Source organism: Mastacembelus armatus, chromosome 11, assembly GCF_900324485.2.
Source record: "Mastacembelus armatus chromosome 11, fMasArm1.2, whole genome shotgun sequence".
Lineage (NCBI taxonomy): Eukaryota > Metazoa > Chordata > Actinopteri > Synbranchiformes > Mastacembelidae > Mastacembelus > Mastacembelus armatus.
In genome coordinates this window covers 6,529,015-6,555,693 of record NC_046643.1, presented here as the reverse complement: position 1 = coordinate 6,555,693, position 26,679 = coordinate 6,529,015, and the positions used below count along the sequence as shown (strand labels likewise).

At 41.3% G+C, this 26,679-nt stretch overlaps 2 protein-coding genes across 2 annotated transcripts; both read left to right on the top strand.

Moving 5' to 3' along the window:
- Positions 1-469: 469 nt before the first annotated feature.
- Positions 470-4,262, top strand: irx1b (iroquois homeobox 1b). Its single transcript, XM_026300423.1, has 5 exons — positions 470-942; positions 1,610-1,852; positions 2,339-3,128; positions 3,327-3,387; positions 4,008-4,262. The coding sequence occupies exons 1-5, from the start codon at positions 706-708 to the stop codon at positions 4,054-4,056; spliced, it is 1,380 nt and encodes a 459-aa protein (XP_026156208.1). The 5' UTR covers positions 470-705; the 3' UTR covers positions 4,057-4,262.
- A 13,434-nt stretch (positions 4,263-17,696) lies between these two features.
- Positions 17,697-20,578, top strand: irx4b (iroquois homeobox 4b). The gene is made up of 6 exons (XM_026300586.1): positions 17,697-18,123; positions 18,382-18,561; positions 18,871-18,983; positions 19,348-19,504; positions 19,760-19,913; positions 20,007-20,578. The coding sequence occupies exons 1-6, from the start codon at positions 18,079-18,081 to the stop codon at positions 20,576-20,578; spliced, it is 1,221 nt and encodes a 406-aa protein (XP_026156371.1). The 5' UTR covers positions 17,697-18,078.
- The last annotated feature ends 6,101 nt before the right edge of the window (positions 20,579-26,679 follow it).

The window sequence follows — 26,679 nt, the reverse complement described above, 5'->3', positions numbered from 1 at the left end:
ATCTCTTATCCTCATCAATCTCTGCCATTACCTCCAGTCTTTATCTTCGTCCTGACAAATATGCTCCACTGACTTCCTGTCGATCATCATGGACAATCCTCTCAGATCTTGTTGACCATATCAGTGGCTCCTGGCCCATCTGCTGTCCAGAAGGGGGGGGGGCACTTAAAATATATATATATGTTTTCATTTATATTATTAATATTATTATTGTTGTTGTTGTTGTTGTTGTTGTTGCTGTTGGCTTTTCCTTGGCTACTGTTTTACACACACATGCACCCACTTCACAGGTTCCCTTTCTTGTATCGACACAGTGAATGCAGAAATTAGATCACACACACGCACACGCACACACACACACGACCTAGGCTAACCAATGCACTAATCGCCTGCCCCGGGCATAGGAGGAGCTTGGTGCTTAAGTAGGCTGCCAATCAGTCAGTCAGTTCCACATCCAGAAGCTCCCGCGGCCAGACACACGCATCACTCCGCACTTGAGGTGCCAAACTGCAGCTCTGACACAACTCCGGGTCGGTGGAGGAGTGGGGAAGCTTTACAGTTTTTAAAGAGGGGGTACTCTGGTGATTTAGACACCCCCCTCCTTACATCCTCTTCTTCTTTCTGGGGACCTGTACTCTCTTTTTCCTGCTTCCTCTTGCTGTTGTGTGACTTTGGAAGAGATTTTACTGTACGCCCTCTTCGGACATGTCTTTCCCTCAGCTGGGGTACCCCCAGTTCCTCAGTGCCTCTCACGAGGTGTACGGAGGCGAGCGGCCGGCCTCTGCCCGGGAAGGAGGCACCGAGGGCGGCGTAAGCTCGTCTGCCACCGCCGCGGCAGTCGGCTCCATGCTGGGGATGTACGGGAGCCCCTGGGCGGCTCATAACTACAGTGCCTTTCTGCCGTACAGCGGAGCCTCAGACCTCGCCCTCATATCCCAGATGGTGAGAGCTGACAACTTGTCCACCAGCGATTCATTGTTCACTGTTTTTGTCAGACTGATTTTTCTGTTTATTGTCACATTATGCGCCATCAAGCAACGGCTCGAAGTATTTCAATATACAGCTGTATATATTGTATCAATAAATAACCATTTAGTTTAGTCCAGTTAATGTTTCACTGTCTATATGTTTAAATTATGAATATGTGAAAATACATACATCTAAACTTTACAGTTTCAGGCTCAGCTTTATTGTTTTCTGTTTTTTTCAAATAATTTAAATTTATATAGTGATCTATGTTTTAGAAAAAAAACAATGTTCATTATTGAGGAAAACTTTATTTATTACTTTGCTATTAGTAATTAATAATGGAGGCGAACGGTCTAGATGACAATTGTCATCAGAGCAAGAGCAACAGTATTTCATTAAAATTAGGAAAAAGCAGCAGCCGAATAAAATGAATTTCACGGGCTAGTTTAATGATTCAGGATATGTCTAATTCCTGATTTCCTGATAACTGCGTAGTTTGTGTCAAATTGAGAAAGAAAGTTTGTAAAACTTTTTTTACTGCACAGACGGTAATAGTCCAAATGTTGATTTGTGGCGTCGCCCGAAACTATTTTCAAGACAAGTGGCTCAACAAGTTGTCCACTCTCCAATAACATTTCAGGGTTCCCAGTATGAAGTGAAGGACAGCCCCGGGTCCCACCCCGCCTCTCTGCCTGTTCACCCCGCTCAAGGCTTCTACCCGTACGGACAGTACCCGTACGGGGACCCGTCCAGAGCCAAAACGGCCACCAGGGAGACCACCAGCACCCTGAAGGCCTGGCTGCAGGAGCACCAGAAGAACCCCTACCCCACCAAGGGGGAGAAGATCATGCTTGCTATTATTACCAGGATGACGCTCACACAGGTGGGCAGTGTAATGTTTCAGCTCTGGTCTGACAGGGCACATTTGAGACAAAATAGCCCACTGCTGCATGTTAGTGGGCCAAACTGAACATTGAGGACATTTGATGAGACGCGCACAGCATTTGGTGGGCATCGGTATCGATGAATCAGGATAATAAATTACCAGCTGGTCGAGTTTAAAAGTTACATCAATACTTTTCAACTCTTGTAAAAGCAATAATTCATTAAACGATTTGCTACACCACTTATTATGATGACCCACTTACCACTTGTATCTAATACTTAAATAAACGTCCACCCCGAGAAAGAAAGGTCTCCAGAGATTTGTTATCTCATTAATGATCATTAATGATAACTAATTATGCAGACGGTGGAGAATGATGATCCTTTTGCATATGAAATAGTTTCATATTCACTGTTTTCGGCTCTGTGTCGTCAAATCAGTGGATCTGTTTTTTATGTATAAAAATATGGTTTGTTATTCCAGGTTTCGACGTGGTTTGCGAACGCCCGCAGGCGCCTGAAGAAGGAGAACAAGGTAACATGGGGCCGCAGCGCCGAGGACCGGGACGGACGCATCTTCAGCAGCGATAACGAGGACGAGCACGGCAAAAACGCCAGCGACGACGAAGACGAAGAGGAGATTGATTTGGAAACTGTCGACATCGAGAGACCCGAGGAGCAGCGAGCAGGGGAGCAGGGATCCGGAAAAGGAGAGGCAGAGACGGGCCTGTCCGCCAGAGAGCAGGCCGCGGAGCCGAAGAGCTCGGAAAGCAGCAGGACGCTTTCTGTGGAGGGCCTGAGAGGAGTGGAGGCGGCTATATCTCTCAATAAATCGCCCGTTGTCAGACTCGCAGTGGATCATTCGCCCAGCAGACAGGAGTGCCAGAGAGCACCTCAGATCAAACCTAAAATCTGGTCCCTGGCTGAGACCGCCACAGCCCCCGACAATTCTCACAAAACTTCCTCCGCGGCCCACGCGCATCACCCGGCTTTGGCCTCGGCTGGCCACCCGGCTTTGCTCCCGGGTCATGGGATATATACGTGCCAAATTGGCAAGCTGCACAACTGGGCCAACGCGGCTTTTCTGAATGCCAACTCTCTTTTGAACATGAGATCGTTGCTTGGAGGGGCGCCGGCCGGACACCTGCCTCTCCACGGCGCAGTGCCGGCTACGCGTCATGACGCACGGCCGGCAGCAGCGGGCCCAGGAACTTCGGGGACGGAGGATGACAGTGATTTAGAGTCGTCAGGAAGCTTCAGCCCAAAAAGAGATGGTACGGATCACATTTCATTGAATAACCTTCCACAGTTTGTTCACTGACTATAGGCCTCAGTGGAATTACTTTTACCCGCAGGGCGCTAATCCAACAAACACGTCCCTACCGGACAATATAAACATAATTTGCAATAGATTTTTTTATTATTTACCACCAATAAAGTGTTAATTTTCGACCTTATTTTTCTTTTTACAGACGAAGAGAGCGACCACAGGCCTGATTCTCTGAAGTCCCCGTTCCAGCTGATCACTGACAGGTAACCTCATACATTTGAAATCAATTTGGCATTTTGACATTATCAACCTCCATTTCTTTCCACGTGTCTTGTGCTAAATGAACCTTAAAGCAGAGGCAAACACAGTTACACCTCACTGGGCGGAAAGCAGACCTCAGCCCATAAATCATGCGATTGAGTCCCCACTTTAACGCCCCGTCAGGCAGCTCTCTAATGTATCCAGCTCCCTCACCCACACCGCACCCTAACCCCCCAACCGACCCAGAGTTATCGCCACCCAAGTCATTTAAATAATCAATTTATTCACGCCCCCTCAGTGAAAGCAGCTAATGTATGTCAAAGAAAACGCTGATAACACCATGAAAGCAGCGGAGGGTGAAAGGACATAAAACAATTTACCTTGTGTTTTTTTTAATTAGCACGAACAGAGTTTAACAATGATCTTTTAAGACTAAAATCATAGTATTAAAAGTAGATAATTATTTTCTAACGTGCATGGATGAGCAGGCTTTTCACAGGAGAGACACTCTAATGCTAATGTTGTTGTTTTTAGATTACAAAATAAAGGTCTGACCTTTCCCACATTTAGATAACAGTGCATTTATTCTACTTTTGTTTTCTATTTGTTCATATTTAATCAGACCTCACCATGGGACGTCTGCACAGCGAGTTCTGACAACAACATTATGAGAAGACAGAAAAAAGAAGAGAGGAATCATTTTATTTAACGGAGTTTAATGGAGGCTATTTTTTTGATGGGGAAACCCGTCGTAGTATTACTGTTTAGCTTCTTCGTACAAGAGATGGTTGTTTTTGTCAGATTTCCTTGTATCACTCTTTTATGTTTTCTGTTTTCTTCACCTCTTTGTTGTGAATGGAACCCTTGACAATTGTAAATACAGGATATGAAATTGTCTTTAAAGAATATATTTTTGGGGAACTAAATAAATGTCATTATAGTCATTTATTATTGAAAACTTTGAATCGTGTATCTTATTACAAATTCTAATACAAATGTTCTGTCAAAATATATATATTGGAGAAATGGGGGTACAATGAGGATCTAAAGGTAACTCAAACTTTAATTTTCAAAGTGTTTATTTTCTAGGGTGAAAAAAAAATATGATTTTAAGTTTATTATCTTTATTTGACATTTTTAATAACATCATTATTCTCAGCAGACAAATGATCTTTTATTTTTTCTCTCTCTACATAACTCAGTAGGGTCACAGTAAATGGGGTATTATTATGGGGAAATTATACATTTATAGGAATATACTTGGTGCATATATAAATATTGTTGATTTATGCTTGTTCTGGTGACCTCAGTGTACCCACATTTTTCAACTGAGCCTTTTGTCCCTGTGTTCATGCCAGCTAAACCTTGCAGTGTCAGCCCTCCTTTGCAAGAAAAGTCTCACTTTAGCCAAAACTCCAGTGTCCTGGAAGCCACTGCAAACGCTGCGGAAATTGAAATTGAAGATTTCCAGGACCTTATGAACCTGCGCCTGTGCTTTCAGTCCAGGCCTTCTTGGCTTTAATGTTGGATTATACCCCCTCAGTACCATCACTGCCGCCTCTGAAATATGGATCAGACAGCAGGAAAGGCCAGCAGCCAGTATGGGGGTAGGAGCTCTGGGGGAGGTGGATGGAAGAGGTGGGGGGCTATGTGTCACTCGGAGCCATCCTTGACGTTCACAGGCCAAAAGACACAGTGTAGAGAGGGAGACAGAGACGCGATGGCGGGAGGTCTTAGGGTTTTTCAATAGTGAGTATTTCTCAAAGCTGTGGTGCTGGGCTTGGGTGAGCAGCAAATAATGCATGGCACATCATTTGGGGCCCTCTGGCCTCTTAAGGGGCCCAGACAACTTCAGGTTCATGTACAGACTAAATCTACGTTTAATTTCATATTTAAACATCTTTAAACTTCTGGAAAACGTCACACCTTTTATATTTAGCAGTTATTTTAAACTTACTTTATTTGATAGTGTAACACTGATAGTGAATTTTCTGTCATGTAGCTATAGACGTTCAGTGCAATGGGTCTTGGGGTGCAAGTAATAATGAAGTCTGTAGATATCCAGTATCTGGACATAATTACCGAAAAGATTAAAAAAAAAAGTTTAAAATTAGGTCAGATAAGGTTACTGGAGAGAGGCAACAGATACACATGCCACTGTGGTTTAAGAGTTACCTTCTGTCATCTGATCGCTTGATGACAACGGTGGACAATTAAACTAAAGTGGCAAATGTGTATTTACGGTGGCACAATTTGTTAAACTGTGTGATGAAATGTAAATGGGTGTAGCTGAGGGAAACACTGAGCAGGTGAACAGTATCATGTAAACTGCAGAGTCAGGTGATGATTTGAGCAGGCATCACATACAGACAGAATCACAGCCACCAGGTTTGAAAAAGACACCGCCCGATGCGAGGGACACTTTGACCTTAATAGCATTACTTTAGATGTATTTTATTCTGTACTGGACTGTAAGCCTCTTTATTCTATGTATTATTCTAAACAATGCAGAAAGCTCACATTTAGTGCCATTGTAAACAACGATTCAGACTTGGGGCTCCAAAGTGTTTTCCAATCAAAAGGTTCTATTACAGGTTTTATCTTCCTCTTTATAATGCCAAAAAAAAAAAGAACAGGTTAGGCAAGGTAAAACTTCAATGTGTGCCAAGTTTGTGTTAACCTTATATTGATTTTGATGTTTTGGTCTTAAACATTATAGTTACCTTTAAAAGAGACAAGCTTTATGAATATAATCTCCAGGTTAGTAGAACAGTATATTTTTTTAAATTTGGGTTACATTATTTTTGAACTTGTGCACAGAAGTGGGTGGTGTGTGTTAGGCATTGTGACTCAGTGCTGCCACCTCACTCTCAGAAACAGCAGAGCAGCATCACTGTGTCTGAACTCTATACAGGCACAATACCCTGCTCTTTATAGTCTATTCTTCTGTTGGTGTAAATTCATTGGTTTATACTTCATGCAGTTGTTATTCCATCTGAAATGAACACATTAGCATCAGCCTCATAATGTTATTCATCGTGCTCAATTTGAAGTGAAATGCATTTGTCTCCACATTTGGAGACTAAGCATTTCTTTAAGATTAAGAAAATCCTCCTACTTCTTATAATGTAGCGGGACTGTTTTCTAATGTAACACTCGCAATTTGGAGATGCATGATTTTCACAGGGCAATATGAGCTTCTTTCTATCCATACCACTGTTTGATTCAAATGAAATCTCGTACACTGCCAACTACGCCTACGTCAGGATTCATATACCGGCTTTATTGTACGTCCAGTTCAGTCTTAATTAGTGCAAACTGGTACTTAATCATGCCAGAAAATAATTTGTATTTTAATGTAGCATTAAAAGATATACAGTCACTATCACGGAGGCCAAAAATACAACTATGATGGTGCATCTGGGAAATGTGCTCCTCTTCTAAAGGTAAATATAAAAAAAAGGCTGCAAATAGGATCAACATTTTTATTAACTATTTAAAAAATAACTTTAGACTTTTATTAATCGATCTATGACTTCAACATGCTGTAAACATCACAGGCTGCAGTATTATCCTAATGTGGTGTATTAGCAATTTCCTGCTCTTTGAAGGTGCTGTTTGGAAAATTAGCTTTATGCAGAGCCAGGCTAGCTGTTTCCACCTATTCCCAGTCTTTGTGCTAAACCAAACTAGCAGGCTGCTGGTGGTAGCATCCTAGTTACTGCAGATACATGAGAAAAGATTTCCAGAAATCCTAAACTTTAAACCTGGCTTCAATTTATGAGGTGTGGGAAAATAATGGAGCGTGGTGCTTTTAGATGCTGCAGATTTTCCCCTCACTCAAAATTCTGTATATGTTAGTTCATTCAGCCATCCTTTTATTCACCCACCTACTCAGCCTTTCTCAGAGAGAAAGTCGAAAACAGGAGTTAGAAACAGCAAACTAGTCTAAAGAGAGCAAATGAGAGAGAGAGGAAGTGAGATGATGCAGTGAGAGATGTCATTGATGTGAGAACAGCATGGAAGGAAGCCAGACACTTGAGGCCATTTTCACTTCCTCTGCCAGCTCTGACAGACTGCCATCAGCACCGCTGAGAAGAATATCCACCGCGCTCTCTCATACACACTTCACTTCTTCTCCACTTCATCCCAGCCAGACCACCCTACTGTTCTTCCAAGTACCCAAACAATATGTTATTCTTTCAAAGTTGGAAATCAGCAAGCTTAATATGGTGGGGCTGAAAGTGACATCAAATGGTTGTTTAATCACTTACGCAGCGTGTCCAAAACATGTTTTGTTATGAAAGGAATGGAAAAAGTGAGCAGATCCAAAATATGATTAGTGTCTGATCAGTGCTCTGGCAGGTGCTGCCGAAACTTTTTCAGTTTCAAGTTTAGATTTTATGTTGGTTGCATGTCACCCAACCTGTCCCCAGATTTTCCCAAAATGGAACAGGTACCCACAGCAAAATAACCACATATGTGAGGAAAACAACTTTTGCCAATACTGCTTAGTAGCCCTCTATCTGTGGAGTTTTTAGAGTCCCATCAGCCCCTCAAACTCTCAGTGTGAATAGAGTCTTCATTGGTGCTTTGGTATTCTGATATAGGCTCTTTGGTGAAGTCTAATCCCTATTAAAGAGACAGATTATGGAAGGGATTTGTCTTTGATTTGCCTGTCCTACTGCTCTTTTCTCTCACCACCTCGCTCTCTCTCTGTATATCCTTCCCTCGTTCTTTTTCTCTCAGCTTCTCTGTCGTCTTGATGGGACGGTCATGGATGGAACAATGATTACCTCCATGTGTCTTCCCCCTCACACTCCCAGCCTTTAAGCCATCCTCCTGTGATTATGGCCACATGTATGAGGGCCCCAGTAGCCTGAATAGATTTGTTAAAGGCCCCCAGTGGATGAAAGAAATGCAGGCCCCATAGCCTGGCCCTCGTGTGCGCATCTATCCCCTTTAGAGGCAATCAGCATGGGGGTGAACTCCCTGCCAGTCCCCTCCACCCCACAGGGGTTACTCCTCCTACTCTTCTGCGCTCCTCCGCCACGCAGAGATAATCAGGCTTATGTAAAGACGACGTGCTCTTTTGACAGTCATCAGCTCATCAGTGATCCAATCAAGCCCAAATCCACCATTGTTCAGCCCTCAAAGTGTCTCAAATCCGTTTGGGCAGAAGAGAGGGGCTGCGCTCTATCCTGCCAATCACCCCTGACATTCCTGCCACTGTTGCCATGGCCTGGGGTCAGAGGTCATGAAAACAGAGCGCATGAGCTGACTTGGGGAGAATGACGGAGTGATAAAGGAGGGACTCTCCGCGCCACGGCCCCATTGGTCAGTCAACGCAGGGGGTAAATGTAGACAAGTTAGGACTCTATAGCCCTGCTGAGAGGGCCAGTCAGACAGAAAGACACAGGGGGGGCAATGAGGCAGAGAAAGGCCCAAGGATAGAGAAAGAGGGCAAGAGAGGTGTTTGAGGGGAAAGAAGGAAAAGAGGGTTAGGGAGGGATAGTGTTTGATTGCCAAACAGGCTTTACAGAGCTTGACCTTAAGGGGCACCAATAAGAAAAGGCCTGACACACAGTTATAGAAATAATGAACATGCCAGTTCATATTTCTTGAATTTTATTTTATGGAATCCTGCTATAAAAAACGAGAATTAAGCATTTTTCACAGTGAAACAACCCACTATAATTAATTATGTATTAACAGAGCTGTCACCAGACATCATGCTAGCTGCTGAGCTGTAATTTGAAATGGAAATGTACCTCCCAATGCAATGAGGCTAATACATGTCATTGCAGGATAAGCAGGGCACTGGGTTAAATCTGTTGTAATGTTGTCAAAAGAATAATTTTCTGTACCCAATGTATACGTAAGTGAGCAAATGTTTAGCCTAGACAAGATATCATAGGGAATTTACGCCATTCACTGTTCCTCCATAGGGATTAGGAGAATTAAGCATTTACACAAAAGCGAAGTATCAAAACTCATGGGTAATTCAACAAGAGCCACAATACTGAGTTTACAGAGAGCTGCTTCTTAGCTTGCGTTTATTGTCGTGTTGCAGCTGCGGGTACCGTACAAATAGCAAACATTGTCAGTGCCTTTAAATGGAGACAAATTTAATATACAGGGAAAATACACACAACAAATGCTATGAAAGGGTGGGAGTGATAAGTCTTTTCTGTTAGTGTCTGGCCATTCATAGCAATAATCTGAGGGAAGAAGCAGATTAGGACAGAGGGAGGGTTGTGGTTGAGTGTTCGCATCGCTGGCTCCTTTCAGCCATTTTGAAACAATGTTTATCCACTGGTTTGTTCTAGCATAGCAACTTAACTTGGTGTACTGCTGTGAGAGTCCCACGGGGCCTGAGGACTCACTGCGTCTTTGTTCAGCGTCCATTCAGACACATCGATGTATTGGAGCAGGGTACGGAAACCACACAAATCTAATCCATATGTGATCTTTGCCGATCTCTCTAATTTGTACCTCAGTTTGTAATCATTGATCTCTATCAATTTTTGTTTTTCATTAAGCTCTGAAGTCCTGTTTTTCTATCAGATCAAACCAGTTTGTCTCAAAACCACTGTAGAAATGTAGAGTGTCAGTAGTGTCAGTAGCTTGAAAGACCAAAGAAAGATGGCCAGTAGAGCAGCGTGTTACAATCATAGAATGGTCGCTGGACGCCAGGACACTTTTTGAACTACACTGAATTTTTGGAAACTAATTAAAATGGTCCACCAAGACTGGCAGATCTTTAGCCATGTTAGCAGCATGGATTATGGCAGGCAATCCTGGTCTGATGGTTGGTTCATCACTTTGATTTAATCTGAAATATTTTATAAGTTTTTTCTGAAATTTGATAGAAGTTCATGGCCCTAGAAAGATAAATCTGCAATACCAGCAGGCCAAAGGTTTCAGATTTCCAGTGAAATATCTCTCAAATATCTCTTCTATTAAACAGATTTATATATAAATGTGTACTAGTATTCAGAGTTCTGTTAACAGGATCCAATATCACCACTACAGGATGGGCTGACATTAAATGTGGTACAGACATTCAGTTATAGTAATAGAAATTATTTTGGAAATCCCTTAGCTTTCTGGTCAAAATTTTAAATTATCCAATATTTTGGAAATATTTTCTGTGAGTAGAGCTCATAGAGCTGCTTAACAATCACGGAAAAATGACTCTTGGTTGTAGCTTTGTTTAAATGAATTTGTACTAGAAACCAGCTAAAATTATCTCATCTTACTGGCAGATTTAGAACTGAAAAGTGATACCTTTTGAACTAAGCAATAACAATGAATAACAATTACATGATAATGTGGGGGTTTTGGCAGTGTACAGTAACCCAGAGTGCAGAAAAGCCCCTCTGCTGCCTTTCACTTTGTGGATAATGACAGATGACTCATGGGTCACATATCTTCACCATGTAATTACACATGAGGTGTGTGCATGTGTATGCACACACACTCTATCATTCTTGCACACACACAGTTACAGAGTAATGTGAGTCCTCATTCATCTGCCGAAGTCGTTTAGGGCAATAGAGCTTAATGGAGTATATTAACCCTGTCCAGCTTGCAACTCATCTCAGATGTGTGTGTGCTCATGCACGTGCACGGGGAAAGTGCAAATCTGCCAACTGTTTATCTGCAAGGGACACACACACACACACACACCCACACTGGGGGAGAAGAGATCTGGTTTCCCACTGTCACAGATGCTTACCCGCCTCTCCATTAGTGATGTGATTGGAGTGGACATAGAAAACCAACAGCCTTGTTCCCACAGGGGCAATCTGAGGAAATTATTGCCCCGCTCCTCTCTCCGGGGAATGTCAGCACTCCAGAAAGAAGCACTTAATCGACTGCTATCACATGCAACTCCCTGTCAACTGCATAGCATGAGTTTCTGAGCATTTAATGTGGATTAATACTGTGTGGAATAGTGTTTGATGATACGTGATCCGTCATGGCGCACAGTGAGAGCTTTGCAGGAGCTGCAGGGCTCACTAGACATGGAATCAGGAGATCAGACACTTGGTGGGAAAGTATCAAATAGATGATCATTGGAGAGGGATGACTGGTACATTAGTCAACATATTCCTTCTGTCTTTTTCTTTTCTGATACCAGGAGAAAATCACAGGGTAAGCTAATCTTTAAAGAACAGTGTTTTATTTAATCTGGGTTACAGAGACTTTAGGAATATAAAAATAATCATCTGCTGATTGAGATGCAGCAAAAAGCATTGAAACAAAAGGTACTGACATTGCTGGTGGTCAAGAAGTCTTGGGAGGTCCAGTCGAGATGTAACATGAAATCTGTAACCACACCCAAGTGAAACCATGCAGACAAGCTGTGTTGTCTTTGGTCAGTCACAAAATTGTGGGCGACCTTTTCACCCCAGTCAATAACAACTGCAAGTTAAGCCCACTGCACCCTGAGGCTAACACCACCACATACACACACGTGCGCACACCCACACCCACACCCACGCACACACACACACCCACACCCACGCACACACACACACACACAGAGTAGGACTGTAGTTCTCTAAACCACCAGAGGATGGCGCCTGAGCTCTAAGCTGTGGGTCTGCAGTAGACCTGAGCAGTGAGGGGAAAATGCAGCCCTGATTCTTTCTTTTCATTGGATTCCCCAGTCTAAGCATCTTAAGCAGACAGTTGTGCACTGCTCAGAGGTTAGATGGGATCTCCAGTGTACTGGTGGAACAATTTCTCAGCTGACTTATTAATGTAAAATGCAACTAGGAAAAAATACTAGTAATAATAGTTATAGTTCTTCCTTCCTCAGCAGTATTAATAGCAAAGGGCCCCAACCAGACTCTAGTATTGCTTCTAGAGACAGACAAAAAGAACTGCTGGTTAAAAACGTATTGTATTTTCTAAACTTATTTTCTAAACTTACCATATGATGTTCTTTATCTGAAAATTTACTAGTAATTCTACCTGTCATATAGATATGCTAAAGTAAGAGGCATATTATTTCCCACTGAAATCTAGCGAAGTACAAGTATGAAGTAAAAAATATCCCAAAATTGTACATAAGCACAGTTAAACGCCCCACTGTTGTAAGATTTTTAACTTCCATTTGGCCTATTGCAGACTCCTTCCTAAACAACCCGAATAACTCTCCATTATCTTTTTAATCAGCAAAATAACTTAAGCATCACTACACCCTTAGAATACAAGCAGAAAGTGAGACATCAGTCCCTGAGACTCCAGCTTTAAATCATAGTTTAATACAATGAATTTGCAGCTCGGCTCTGTATCAGTGATCTTTTGGATTACTGCTATTGCAGTTTTATAACTGTTTGCTTTCAAGATGTTTAACTGGGAATTCAAACTCTATGGTCCAACTGACTACAAATGTTTCATTGTCTGTAAATCACTTTTTTATTTTTTGCTTTAATTTTTCAACTATACATATACTTGGTAAATTTTGTAGTCAATATTATCAATGGGAAAATTGATCAAAAAGGACAGAGAGAGAGCATAACTGAACTGAAAGTAAGTCACCAGGAGTGAGGAACATCTGATAAGCAGGGTAACAGGGGATCAGTGTGAGAGTGAGGTTAAAGTGTTTGTTAAAGGCCCTATTGGTCCCTGTGGACTGAGGCTTGGAGAGCTGAATAATGTATGTCTGCTCCTGCAGTAATGAAGTGGAAGTGATAGGTAGGAATACGGCTGGCCTCACAGGGCTCGACGCAAACTGTACACACTCTTAAGAGCTGCCTGTAGTCTGAACCTGTCTCCGTCCACCTCTTACACACACACACACACGCACACACACACACACACACACACACACACACACACACACACACACCCTCACACACACAACACACACACAACACACAACACACCGTGCAGCGGTTAAGAGGGTTAGCTTGTCTCTCTTCCTATGTCTTACATCATTGATGAGGAAGACCAGAGCATTTATACTATCCCACTCAGAGTTCAGCATCTCCAGATCTTCCATAAGGCTCTTATGAGACAGGAGCAGAGAAAGCAGCAGATAGCATAGCATGGCTGCCGCTCGGTGGCCAGACAGGTACTTGGTGTTGGCAGCCTTGTTTGTGGATCACATCTATCCTGGTTTGCACTTGTACTTGGTTGGTGCTATTGTGCGTAACAAGAAGCTGCAGCAGGCTGTATCGTGTGGAAAAAAAGAAAGGGCTATTTTCTATTCTTCATGATCCATTTATTGCTTGTTCTCCTCTGCCTCTTTTCTTGCCAAACTCCCACAGAGCAGGAGCTTGAAAAAGGTGGAGATGTTACCTTTGTTGCCTCTGTCATCTGTCTGATGGCCGAACACTGTGAGCAAAAGAAATCTTGAATGGAAATGACTTTGCTGCTACAACTGTTACATTTAAATCATCAATTTTAACAAAGTTTAAGAGGGATCTTCCCATAGCGCACAAACAATACCTGACAAGTCTACTGCTGTCAGACTTACAGAGATGATGTTTGATAAGAAAATCACTTTATCTGAGTGAAATTTGTGAGTGTTATGCTATGGAACAAGGATATGATGATGTACATACAGTACTTGTACTGCTGTGCTGAAAAAATAAATCATGTCCATTGAGAGATCACTCTGAGTAACAGAAGCTAGTGAAACAGACGAAGAGCAAGAGATTTCTGCACATAAGCTACATCTTTATGTTTCGGATGAATTGGACAAGAGTTATTGGCCATGTTCACATTACAGGCATTAATGTCCAGTTCCGATTTTTTTGTTAGATGTAGGCTAAACGTTTTGTACTGATGGTTCACATTGATGTTTTAAGTCACACACACACTGCTGAGGCCATAAGCTGTGACACATGTTCAGATTTAACTGAAATGTGAGCGATGTGTATAACAACAACATTTATGTGACAGACAATCATACAATTTCCTCAATAACAGCTCAAATCCAGTAGGTTTCTTTCAGAGACTTCTCTAATAATGTCCACCAAAATGAAAGGGACACACACACACACCTACATAATGCAAACATAACCATTGCTCCCTTTTGCTATGAGACTCTTGTAGGCCTACTGTAAAACCTGAAACTGGTGACTGGTAACATGAGGAAAGGAGGAAGTTAAGTCACATAGACAGACAGACAGACAGACAGACAGACAGACAGACAGACAGACAGACAGACAGACAGACAGACAGACAGACAGACAGACAGACAGACAGACAGACAGACAGACAGACAGATCAGAATGGTATGTATATAAAGGTAGGCTATATAAAGCAACAAGCTCAGCACTTTTGTCTACAGGGCATTGTAGTGGGCACTGTGGACCAGTCTACATTAGAAGAGAAGAAGAACGGAGGAGATGCCAAATGTTTTTGGTTTACAGGTTTACAGTTTCTTTATGTTGCCATTATACAGCATGTGGCGTGGATGGGGCGTGCCACAAGGTGCATGCAACTTGGTTAGCTCTTTAATAGTGTTGTTGCCTGGAGCTTTACATCAGTCCCACCCAAACAAGGCTCAAGAAACAATACATTCCTGTTTTCACTTAGGTTAAAAGCCAACTCACTAAAATTCGGGCCCTTCAGCACGGCTCACTGAGATATTTTCTCTAAGTAAAAGAGCTAAAAACCAAGATGAAGGCTCAAAAAGCATCTACATGTTAAACAGATTAAAATTGCATAAATTTCTGATTTTAAAGTAGAAAATATTCAAATGTAGCTCACTTTGATTGAAAGAACTTGTGATTGGAGTTGTTTGGGCATCTCACCCAAACACTTTCAGCAGAGCCCAGCCCCCCTCCTCCTCTCACATTAACACGCTTCTATCATTAACCCCCATTCCCCACCTACTGCATAATACTGCAGCTAGAGCTGGATGCAAGAAGGAGACAATAAGGATGTGTTTCCTTATCTTTTTTTCTTCTTGTCGAGCATCTTGAATGAATGATTGATTGATTCACTGATGGGACCAAGCTTAGCAAGACATACTCAGTCTTAACAAACGCAGAGACTTAAGAATACGGGATGACTGGCATAAATTTATAAACACACCATATATTAATATATAAGTAGACCACTGAATATTCAAAAATATTCTTCATGTGCAATGCATGGTTTACATGCTTTCTTTTTACTCACGGAGAGCAAACAAAAGCTTTAGTCCAATCCAGACTCCATGCTCAGCTCATTCAGCTTCATCAAACAAGTTATCTTCCCCATAAAGTCTGCAAAACCAATATTAAGCACAGTCATGTTATTGTCATTGGTTAAACAAATTGCCATTCTCTGTGAGTGACATACATTTTGTGTGAAGACGAGCTACAACAGCATGGGGAGATAACTTCATTTCCAAGCTTTGAGCACAGATGAGGGAGTCCATGTTCAGTATATGAGCACCTTTCACAGGACAAATGGAATGTCAATCAAGTGCCGGTACACAGATGCCTCCTCCCCAGTGGGGCCAGAGATGCTTTCTGGTGATGCAGCTCTGTTGTTGCAGCCTTACTCTGGGTGCACTGGGAATATTTTGTCCTTTTACCCCTTCACATCCCCTCGCTCAGATCCCCTGACTATTAACGATTTCTTCAGCTCCCCAAGTTGGCTTCTGTAGGCTTTCCCTCCTTTCCACTTCCATTTCTCCTGGTCTTGCACGTAAGGGTTCTGATCAGTTCTCCTTTTTCTTTCTTATTTATTCTTTCACTCCATAACTTCTCATGGATATTCCTATTCTCTATTTCCTCCAGTATAAGGGACTATGAAAGTAAATGTCTCAAAATAACATATTTAAAGAATCTTACAGGTATTACTGCTAGAGAATGAGTGAACCAGGAAAAGGCAGCTGTTCTGTAGCTGCTGATGGATTTGACCATTTCAAGTCCATCCAAGCTGCAGCTCCTAGAGAAAATGACTATGTACAAACTAATTTGCCACAACATTTACATTTTCTATTAACATGATGAAAAAGTGTGTAATTACCTGGCAGGTTGGAAAAATGTCGATGCAGTGAATGTACACACATGCGTGGCTCACTGGTGCTTTTATTAATAGTTTCAGACTGCAACAGAGAGCTACAGCACAGAAAAATAAGGTTCTGGATTCACATGATTTACAGTAGTTTTAGCCATATGAGATTTGTAGAAAAATCCTCCAGAATAGAAAATCACTGTCCCAGTCTTTTAATTTTAACCACTTTCCCCAAAATTAAGTGAAGCACTTTGATTATCAAAAACAAACCAAACAAATAACTAAATAAACATTGCTTCTGAACATGACCGGGCCATTAGTTATATTTGTCACCACAGAGTAACTGGGAAAACAGTTAGTAGATAAACATCATTTTTGAGATAGGGTTGAGACCTTTTAATAAAAATGTAAATTCAGTCATATGATGCTATAACCAGCTGTGGATCTCACTGCTGGTCCAATCAGTGACACGATTCTTGAGTTGTATGGATGGTTCTTCTAAACATTTTCCAAAATGTACGGGTATATGTCTACGTTTACAATAAATGTCAAAAGGGATGACAAACAGGCATTCACATGTCTCATCAGCAAAAAATAGAAATCCAAACCTCCCTCCCCTCATTCTAACCTTATTCATTTTCCTAAAATGACTAACTGGGGTCCTCTCTATATGTCATTATATCCCTTCCCTTCCTTTTTTATTTCTGTCACTTTTTCACAAATGTATGAAACTAGTTTTAACACTACACCCCCTTTCTAACATGTTCTCTTTTACACCTGCCTTTGTCTTTATCCTCTGCACCTATAAAAAATGAATAAGGTGCAGTGAGAAGAAATGAAAAGAAACATTTCCATTTCACCAGGGCAGCTTAAGACTTTATTAAAAACATGACAAGCCATTCAGTTGGTAAAGGTGCTTACTCAAGGGAATGCGGAGTGTTTATCCTTTGATTAATTTGCTTGGAGGAGATCTGAAATTTCCCCACTCATGAATATGTGGATGACAGAGAGATTTCTCCATGGTGACAAGTTATCTAAACTACAGGGCAAAACGATTATGCTAATATCAGGTTGTAGTCATCAATCATCTTATGTCAATGTGGTGTCAACCATTCACTTTCCCGATCCCCCCTCTGGCCATAGCACCGTGTGTGCGTGCGTGCGTGCGCCCGTGCGTGCGTGCAGCTATGTGTTTACTTGGAAAGGAGAATTGATCACATTCTCACTGCGCCTGGGGACTGTTGGGGAGGGGGTGGGGGCTGTCTTGCGTGGGAACCAGGGAGGGAATTAATTAGGAGAATTTCTTCATCTTGATATGAACGCCGGGCTACACACTCAGAGTCCGGGCTGACGTCAGACAGACGCGCCTTAAAACCAAAGAGCACATCACAGGCAGACGTATGGTTTGATCACACACGCACACACACGCTCGCTGTGGACCGTGAGCATAGAGGGCAGAGCAGAGGCTGCAAAGGCTCCGCGGATCAAGCCAAGAAGTTACTTGTTAATCGTTGTGCGCAAAATGAAAGTGGTGTAAATGTTTGCGAGCCCGAATTTGGGTAAGGTTCTAGATGATATACATTTTTAAAGTGAAAAGTTAAGTGGGAAACCAGGTCTGAACTCGTGTCAGAAGCAAAAGTCTACCTTTGGCACGGACTCAGTTGGATGTCTTCCCGCGTCTGCGCTCCTGCTTTTGCCTCATTGATCTTATTGGAGCCATGGCTTACGCTCAGCTGGGATGCACCTACTCCACCACACCTCAGGTACAGCCTCTCTCTCTCTCTCTATATATATATATATATCTTTGCATATTCTATCACACTAGTTTCCTGTAAGCAGTCTGTTCATTTTACTTCCAGAATAGCGTCTTTGCATTTTTTGTCGTGCATGTTTTAGGAATTAAATTATAATGAACTAAAATGACATAAAGCACACGAATATTTAAGTAAAAGCAAACTATTGCATTTGGTTATTTTCTACACTTTAAAGTTTTTTTAAAAAGTGCAATGTTTTTGCCAAAGTTTCTGAACTCCAGCTCTCTGGCCGGTTGTCTGGAGCCGGGGACGCCCGTGTCTCACCCGGTGCTGCGCTCCCCGGGCCATCACCTCACCTCTGGCACCAGCATCGGAGTCTACAGCGGCCCTTACCCCAAGAGCCAAGGGTACTATAACACCTGCACCAGCGACGCCCTCTATTCCAGAGTGAGTTTGAGGTTTCACTTTTAGTTCAGTATTGTCCTCTCTAGCGTTCTTTAAAAAAATGCACAGAAACCACCAAGTTTGATAGACGTGAATCGAAGAAAAGTTCAAAGAGATTTGGTTGTTTCCTGTAATTATTTAAAGACTAGATACTTTTTACAGTAATATGGGAGTATTAAATGCGCAAAATCAATTTAAAAAATGTAATTGTATGCCAAAGTAACTCTTGAATACAGTAGTGAGAATATATTGGAATATTTTAAGGATTCTCATCAGGAATATATTTATTTTAGATTTTTGCCAATGTTTCAGGGACCACTAGATCCCAAAGATGGAGCTGCATCTGTGGAGGTGGCCACAGCACAGACTCCTGGGTATTATCCTTATGAATATACATTTGGACAATATCCTTATGAGAGATATGGGTAAGTCAGAACATTTTTCCCTTATTTTCTTCAGTGAAAAGTTTCTTTATATCCTACTTGGGACTGATGACTCCATGTTGAAATATAGCAACTTCTCAATTATTTTAGTTTTTTGTCTTAGCATAATTAGATATCATATTAGGACTGTAATGTCTACACAGAGTCTGGAACTATAGGTTTTACAGCAGTGATGTTATTTTATGGTTAATATCTTTTATATCATATCAATATCTTTCATATTCATGGCCATTATCATGAATGAAAAAGGCATTTCTTTATATTAAATTCCATTATTATTATTATTATTCCAGCTTATTTACAGCAAGACAACTATATATATTACCTTGATTGTTATTTGGTTCAGGTATTCTTGCTCTGATGGCACTTCCCGTCGTAAGAATGCTACGCGAGAGACCACCAGCACCCTGAAGGCTTGGCTGCAGGAGCACCAAAAGAATCCCTACCCAACGAAAGGAGAAAAGATAATGCTTGCTATCATCACCAGGATGACCCTTACACAAGTGAGTATGGATTATATTTAGGATAGCACAGTTTTTTTAACAGTTTAGTTGCTTCATTTCATAATGTGCTTTCCTTCTTTTGATTTGCTTTACTAATGCCACATCTCCCATAAACATTTAATATTTTTTTCCAACCTCCTATTCTCGTTTTTAGCCTCTCCTTTACTGCCCCTGTTTCTGTTTTCTGTCTCTGTCTCTACATGTAGCTTAATTCTAATATTTCTTTCTGTCCTCATTTCCTTTCCTTCCTGTCAGGTGTCTACATGGTTTGCTAATGCTCGCAGGAGGTTGAAGAAAGAGAACAAGGTGACATGGTCACCCCGGGTCTGTAAAAGCTCTGATGACCGAGGTCATGATGATGAGAGTGACGAAGCTGAGAAACCACTTAAATGTGACGAAGACCTTCCAGGTAAGCTGGGTCTAAATTAGCACATTTCAATTTTGTTCAAAATCTGAATAACATGCTCAGACTTAGTGTTATCTGCATCATTCATTATTGGAGATCAACAGTGTGCAGACCTCCAGAGTGATCTTGAGGACTTCGATCTGCTGGAGTCGGATGCTTCTGACTGTGACCCGAAGCCTGAGTTCCTATCTGAGGAGAACGACACAAGCACAGAACTCTCACATGGCCGTCTCACACACAACCCAGAGCCACTGCATGGAAAGGAGAGAATGTCCCCGGACTGCCCCAAACTTACGCCAGCCCAACATCAAAATGTCTTCTATCCTAACCAGGACTGTCGAAGCACAGAAACCAAGCCAAAAATCTGGTCCATTGCTCACACAGTGTCTTCGGATGTCAGCTTACAGCCAGAATACCCTCCCTGTATGCTGTCATTGACGGGGTCCTCCTCTCCTGTGTACCAGTCAAATATGGGGTTCACTAAGGCAGACAGGCAACAGGAATCACCAGTCACCACACTCAGAGAATGGGTGGATGGAGTTTTTCATGGTCCCCCTTTCCAACAGCCTAAACCAACTGAGGTGTGGAAAGGTTTAAGTGATGCTGTGATAGACAGCACAAAACCTGGACAAGCCTTTGAAACTGTTAGGTCTATGTCATCTTTGTAGTCCAACCAACACATTATCAACAGAATGCTTCAAAGACTACTGGACTTACAGCAAAAAGTCTAAATTTTGTTGTTGTGACTTGACCAACTGACCAATCGCTAAGCTACTGTCAACGTTTCCATTCTTGCATAACCCATTATGCAGTATACATTGATGACAATGGCTTATTTATGCTTCAGATTTTTTGTCATTTTTGAAACAGAGGGTTTTCAGACAGAGGTAGACGAATGCAGACGTCTTATTTCCTGCTTTCCTCTCTGGATGTTGGCAGCAGATTTAATTAGCTCTAGCTACTTTGCTAATTAAGTTACCATTAACCCCTTGAATTAGAGAAAAACAACAACTCTGTCTAATTTTTTAATATGCACTTGATGGCAACATATATGCTATTGAAATAATGCAGTTTAGGTTAGTTGATGATGTGCGCATTGGCTATGGAAGTAGTTCTGGGTTACTGTATGCTAGTTGATTGGATATGCTAAAATTGCAACTTACATTATAGCAGATACACACTGTAAAATCGATTCCCTAGACTTTTCCTGCTTTGTTTTTGCAAAGGCCTAACACAGGCACCAGCTCTTTAATTGCAGATTATCACTCTTCATACATTCCTATGTGCACTGCTTCAGCATATGGAGAAATCCAAAGACTGACAGACCTGGTTTGCATAGTTACAGTTCCTAAGCTGTTATTGGTTATATGTTTGCTGGGCTGTGGGTTTACTGAATGGTCAATTAAAAATGTATGATCCTACTTGGACATTTTTATACGGATCACACATATGTGCCTCCATTAATGGTCAAATGTGAGCAAACAACTGTCACTATACACATCATTGCAGCAAAGCTGTGCAGTTCACACAACTGAAAATGTACAGTATTGTACACTTGCACTATAGCTTGCACATGCATTGAGTCACAAAAATAAAAAGTGTATTCTGTAGCATGGCAAAGTTCTCTCAGTGTGCCCTTGCATTAGCTGTCCACTAGCAGTATCAGTTTAGGTGATTTAAATCCTGCTCAGGAATTGTGGAATATACTTTTGTAGCTTTGTATGTGTGTGCAGAAATGTTTGTGTGCGTGTGTGAGGGTGTGTGTGTGTGTGTGTGTGTGTGTGTTTTGAAAGGGTGAAAGGGGGGAAGTGGGTGGTATTCAGCCGTGACTAATGGAAACACACAGAGGAGGGTACTGCTAAATTGTTAAATCGATGCCACTTCCACCTCAGCTCCAGATATAGCTGCAATCATCGATGCGTCCCTTTTCATTAGGCGGATTTTGACTTTGTCAACCTGAGACTGCAAGACTTGCAAAACGTTTCATAAACCCCCTTAAGTAACTTTAAGTCACACATTTTTATCCACATTGATGAGTTTGTATACAAACAATAATAATCAGCACAACTGAAATAAAGAGAAAAAAATAAGGCTGGAATAATCAGGCCTAAATGTTTTATAAAAAAATACTTTTCCATCAGCCTTAATTATTAAAGAAAACAACATAAATTTAGCATGGAAAACATTTACATCAACACTTTATAAAACAAAAGCCCAACAAGAAACAGTGAGAAGTTTGTTTTTTTTTTTACGCCCTGTCCTTCTCCTCCTTCTGTTTTCGATTTAGGAACAGTGATAAAGTATTTATCAGAACAGAGGAGGGATCTGCCTGGGCTTTGTATGGAATTAACCATTTCAGATTAAATAATTCAGGATGAATTCAACCGAGAATTTCATTCTGTTTCTGCCTCATAAATAAATAAGATTTAAGATGATAAATAATGACATCTGACTTCTTATTTCTGTGAAGTTTTTCTACTTCCACTCGTTGTCAGACGGGATCTCATTGTGGTAGGCTGAAAAAACTATATATATATATATATATATATATATATGTGTGTGTGTGTGTGTGTGTGTGTGTGTATATATATATGTTTTGCTCAAATTTTCTAAATTTAATGCACTACAACTAGTACAATTTTGTTTCTTTTTAGAAAATCTTGGTGTAGATTTGACTTCAAAAGAAGAGGAGGTGGTGTCATTCAATAAATAGGATGGCAGTCAGATAAAAGGGTGGCTCAGATATAAGGTTATGTGTGTTTAAGACATGTCTTTTGTTAGGCTGGGGAAAACTGAAAAACACACTGTAAAGTTAAACATTAATTTCATTCAAATTGTGAAAACCCATTTCTTCCAGCATTTTACTATTTTCTATTTGTTTTATTTCCAGAGAGAAATCTGTGTGGCTGTGTTTCATAATGAATTATTCCAAGCTGTAACTTTTCATCTAATCAATTTAATCAATAATCCCTCAGAACTATTTGTTCGATTCCATCCATTCTGAGCCAATCCCAGGTAGAGACAAACACTCACATTCACACCTGCAGCCAGTGTACAGGCACCAGTCGTGTTTGTTTGCATGTGCACCCAGAAGAACATGTTAGCTCCACAGAGAAAAGGGCCCAGTCATCTGGCAAGTTTGAATCCAGAATCTTCTGTCTGAATTAGTCAAAGCAAACTACACTGAAAATTTGAGCCTGTAATTACTGACTTTTTTGGTAACAGCAGCATAACGGAGCTGACTTAAAGACAGTGGACTTGTTAGCACACAATTGTTAAAGTACAGATCGAGCAGACATGAAGGGATGTCAGCATTATGTTGAAGTTGTTGACAGTATAAATCTCTGTATAGCTGAGAAGCACTGCAGTTGGCCATTGCAGGTTTATCATTATAAACAAGCTTTGTAATTTACAGATAGTAACTTGTTAGTATAAAAATATTGATTTTAGGTACTTTATGAAAACTGTGAAATTTTCTGTGTAGAAAGTGATTACAGTATCTCACTCTGTTGACAGAAGACGCCGTTGCTAACTTAACTCTGCAGTTTAATGCTACATATTTTCAAATCTTAGCATAATTTAACCTAAACTTCAAAAAAACTATGTTTGACTATTAAATTATTAAAATACACTACAACCTATCCCTGATGATTTCTCACAGAGAAGGTGTAAAGAGTGTGAACTTAAACCACTTTTAACAGGTACAGTTCTGATACAAAATACTGCCAAAACTAAGAATATAACACATTCTGGCATGTAATTTACATTTTTCTCTTGTGACTCTTGTGAGATCTCCCCACAATCATCTCTCTCACTTCCCTTTTTCACACTCGCTATCTTACTCCACTGAACTCTCACACTTTTCTCCCTTTACTCCTGCAGCCAGCACCCAGCTTCCCTTCCCTGACCCACACCCCTCCCCTCTCTTACCCGTCTTTACTTCCACTCAGCAGCCAGCCTGACACGAAGGCCTGCTCCCTGGGCCATATAATGTGATTAAGCCTCACTGTGTTGCTGTACAAGTCAGGGAATGTTAGACTCACTGTTTACTTGTCTGGCTCATACAAGCAGGAGTTACTTAAAAGGAAGATGGGACAATTGGCACAGAGATGATTGGCAAAGCACTTGTTTTATGCATGTAATTAATCCATAAACGTTTCTTTATATCAGACCAGCTTTTAGAAATGTTCTTATTGTTTTTCTCCACACACTTTGACCCTTTTTTCTGACTTCTTCTTTTAAATTTTCAGTTCAAATGTCTGCACAGGGGGTATTGACAACTTCAAATTACTCCTCTCTGCACCTTCTGTCTGACACCTATTTCCTTTCAACGCTGTCTGTGTCTCTGTCGCATACTCAAACACACAGCCACACACACACACACACACTCACTGACACACAGTTCAGAGTCTCTTGCGTCTTGTCACACACACTTTGGTTTTCTGGGACTATCAAAGTGCTGAGTGCAAACTCTCTCCTCCAAAAACTGTCACATGTCGCCAGAGGTGTCTCGCTCCCTGCAGTAACCCTCTGAGCTCCTGGCACGAGAACAAGTCATTATTTCCACGGTAAAGGTCAGAAACTCTGTCACCTGACTCTAAAGTGTAGCTGAGTGGAGTCGTCATGATACAATGACCAAAGGTCAGTTTTCTGTTTTGCCTCTCATATAGTCAGTATGGATGTGAGGAGGATGTCCTGCTCCCAGATCTGCCTATGAGCCCCTTTTGTTCACTGTGGCTTCAAGACACGCAGGTTCAGATAATTGGCTGCAGGGAGCTCCATAATGAGCCTCGGGGTCTGTAATGTGACACATCTTCAAGGAGAAATATTTTAATAGGGCAATTACAGTGACGAAGAGGATGTTTTGTGTAGAGCAAGTGATTGTTGTGGAGGGGGCGCTGTGTTAAGGAATTCAGTGGCATTTAAGTCCATTATCTATTGTGTGGCTTAGTGGTGGAATTTTCAATATGATTACAATCTCGTTTTGGCTTATCTTTGTCTGGATGGTCTGACCCAATAGTGCAGGTCACATTATCCCTGAGTTGTATTTGCAGGTACTAAATACTATGCAGAAATAAGGTGAATGACTGGAGGAAGCAATAGCACCCTCTGGTTAAACTAACAGTTTAAAGTGAAACCATGAATGAGCCCATCTACATATTGCTTCAGTCCAACTTTATGGAGCTACTTAATAAACATGATGTTAAAGTATATTTTATTGTGCTGGGTGAGGCATTTAAGAGCTTGAAATAATTAAGAGTTGGAGTTAAATCCAGCACAAATATGCACTGCTGTTTAATTCAGTACAATTCATATGCTCAGTTTCATTTCAACATTTTGCCCCTGGCAATGCCTCAAACTCAACCAACCACCACCTCTGAACCACTCTGACTTATCAACCGCAAGACCAACCAGTCAGCGCTTTGACACTGACCCAGCTCGCCTGCCTCAGTTTAACAAAGCACCTCTCTCCCCTTCAATCATCCAAAGTGGTCTGACTATAGATGAGGTTAACTACAGAATAAGCCTCACTTCCAGGAGTCACCAGAGCCAATTATATCAGCCTGACTACTCAACCTGAGCTCCATGGTGTGGAAAATGCAGTTCCACTGGCTGCATCACTGGGGACAGAACAGGCTAGTGCTGTCTGGATCCCGAGCCAAGCACAGGCCAATTTGGCATGCAGAGGTCTATGGAGAATAGGCCTGATGAAATATATATATGATCTTCTTCAAACATGTATTGTTCCGCGCTGCTGTGTCTTATCAGGCTGGCTCCCTCCTGATGTCTTCCAAGTTTGGCAGACCGAGACAATGCGGCACAGACTGTGTGTGGGTGGGGGGTGGGGGATGCGATGCACAAGGAATGCTAAGGTTATCTCAGTGCATCTGATTACAAACATAAGCAATCAGCTATTCACACAGGATAGAAAATATATCATGAGCAGATGACAATATTCTCACTGTATATAGGAACATTTATCACCTGGATATTTATGACTCAAACTAATTCAGAGCTTTGCTACAAACAGAGCATTTAGTTTCACTTTCAAAAAAAAAAGGCTACTTTTGATCAATTCTATGAGAAACGACACTTGGCTTTGATATCTGTACCACGGAGCCTTCACTACCTTGGTTTTCTCAGACTAAACATATATGTTGGACACTGCTGACCTCTACCTGACTCAGAGAGAACTGCATTCAGGTATTCATATTTCAAAATGGGTAATTTACACAGCATAAAAATTAAACTAGTGCATGAGCAGTTGGTCCTAAAACTTGTGTGGGGACATTTTTTCTTCTGCACTGTCAAATTACCCTAATTTCTGTCATTTACCAAAGTGTTGCTGTGGCAGTCCAAAACTGGTCTGCACTGAGGGGAAAAATTAACAGCCAAATGAGGTCCTGTTCTAGAGTATGTTTTACCCTTTAGTACCACAATGAACTGGAATGACTTTGAAACCAGTCCCAGTTTAGACTTAAACTCCACAGAACTGTGGAAAGATTTGAGGATAAGATTCACTGATGCTTCCAGTCTCATTGAGATTGACAGAATCTGGAAGAAAAGGATAAATTGCTCAAATTGCTCAAATTTAGATGTCTAGGCTTACAGAAACGTACTCAAGAGGGCTCAAAGCTGTAATTGCTACAAAGTATTGAATTAAGGTTTAAATGTTTTTGTAAATGACAAATTTCAATATTTTATTTATAGTAAACTGGCAAAAAAAACTTTTCACTTTGTCATTATGGGTTACTGAGTGTAGACTGAC

Coding starts and splice junctions, on each gene's coding strand:
- irx4b (XM_026300586.1), top strand. CDS start 18,079: ATGGCTTACGCTCAGCTGGGATGCACCTACTCCACCACACCTCAG. Junction 18,562..18,870: donor GCGACGCCCTCTATTCCAGA/GTGAGTTTGAGG, acceptor CCAATGTTTCAG/GGACCACTAGATCCCAAAGA. Junction 18,984..19,347: donor TATCCTTATGAGAGATATGG/GTAAGTCAGAAC, acceptor TATTTGGTTCAG/GTATTCTTGCTCTGATGGCA.
- irx1b (XM_026300423.1), top strand. CDS start 706: ATGTCTTTCCCTCAGCTGGGGTACCCCCAGTTCCTCAGTGCCTCTCAC. Junction 943..1,609: donor TCGCCCTCATATCCCAGATG/GTGAGAGCTGAC, acceptor ATAACATTTCAG/GGTTCCCAGTATGAAGTGAA. Junction 3,388..4,007: donor TTCCAGCTGATCACTGACAG/GTAACCTCATAC, acceptor ATATTTAATCAG/ACCTCACCATGGGACGTCTG.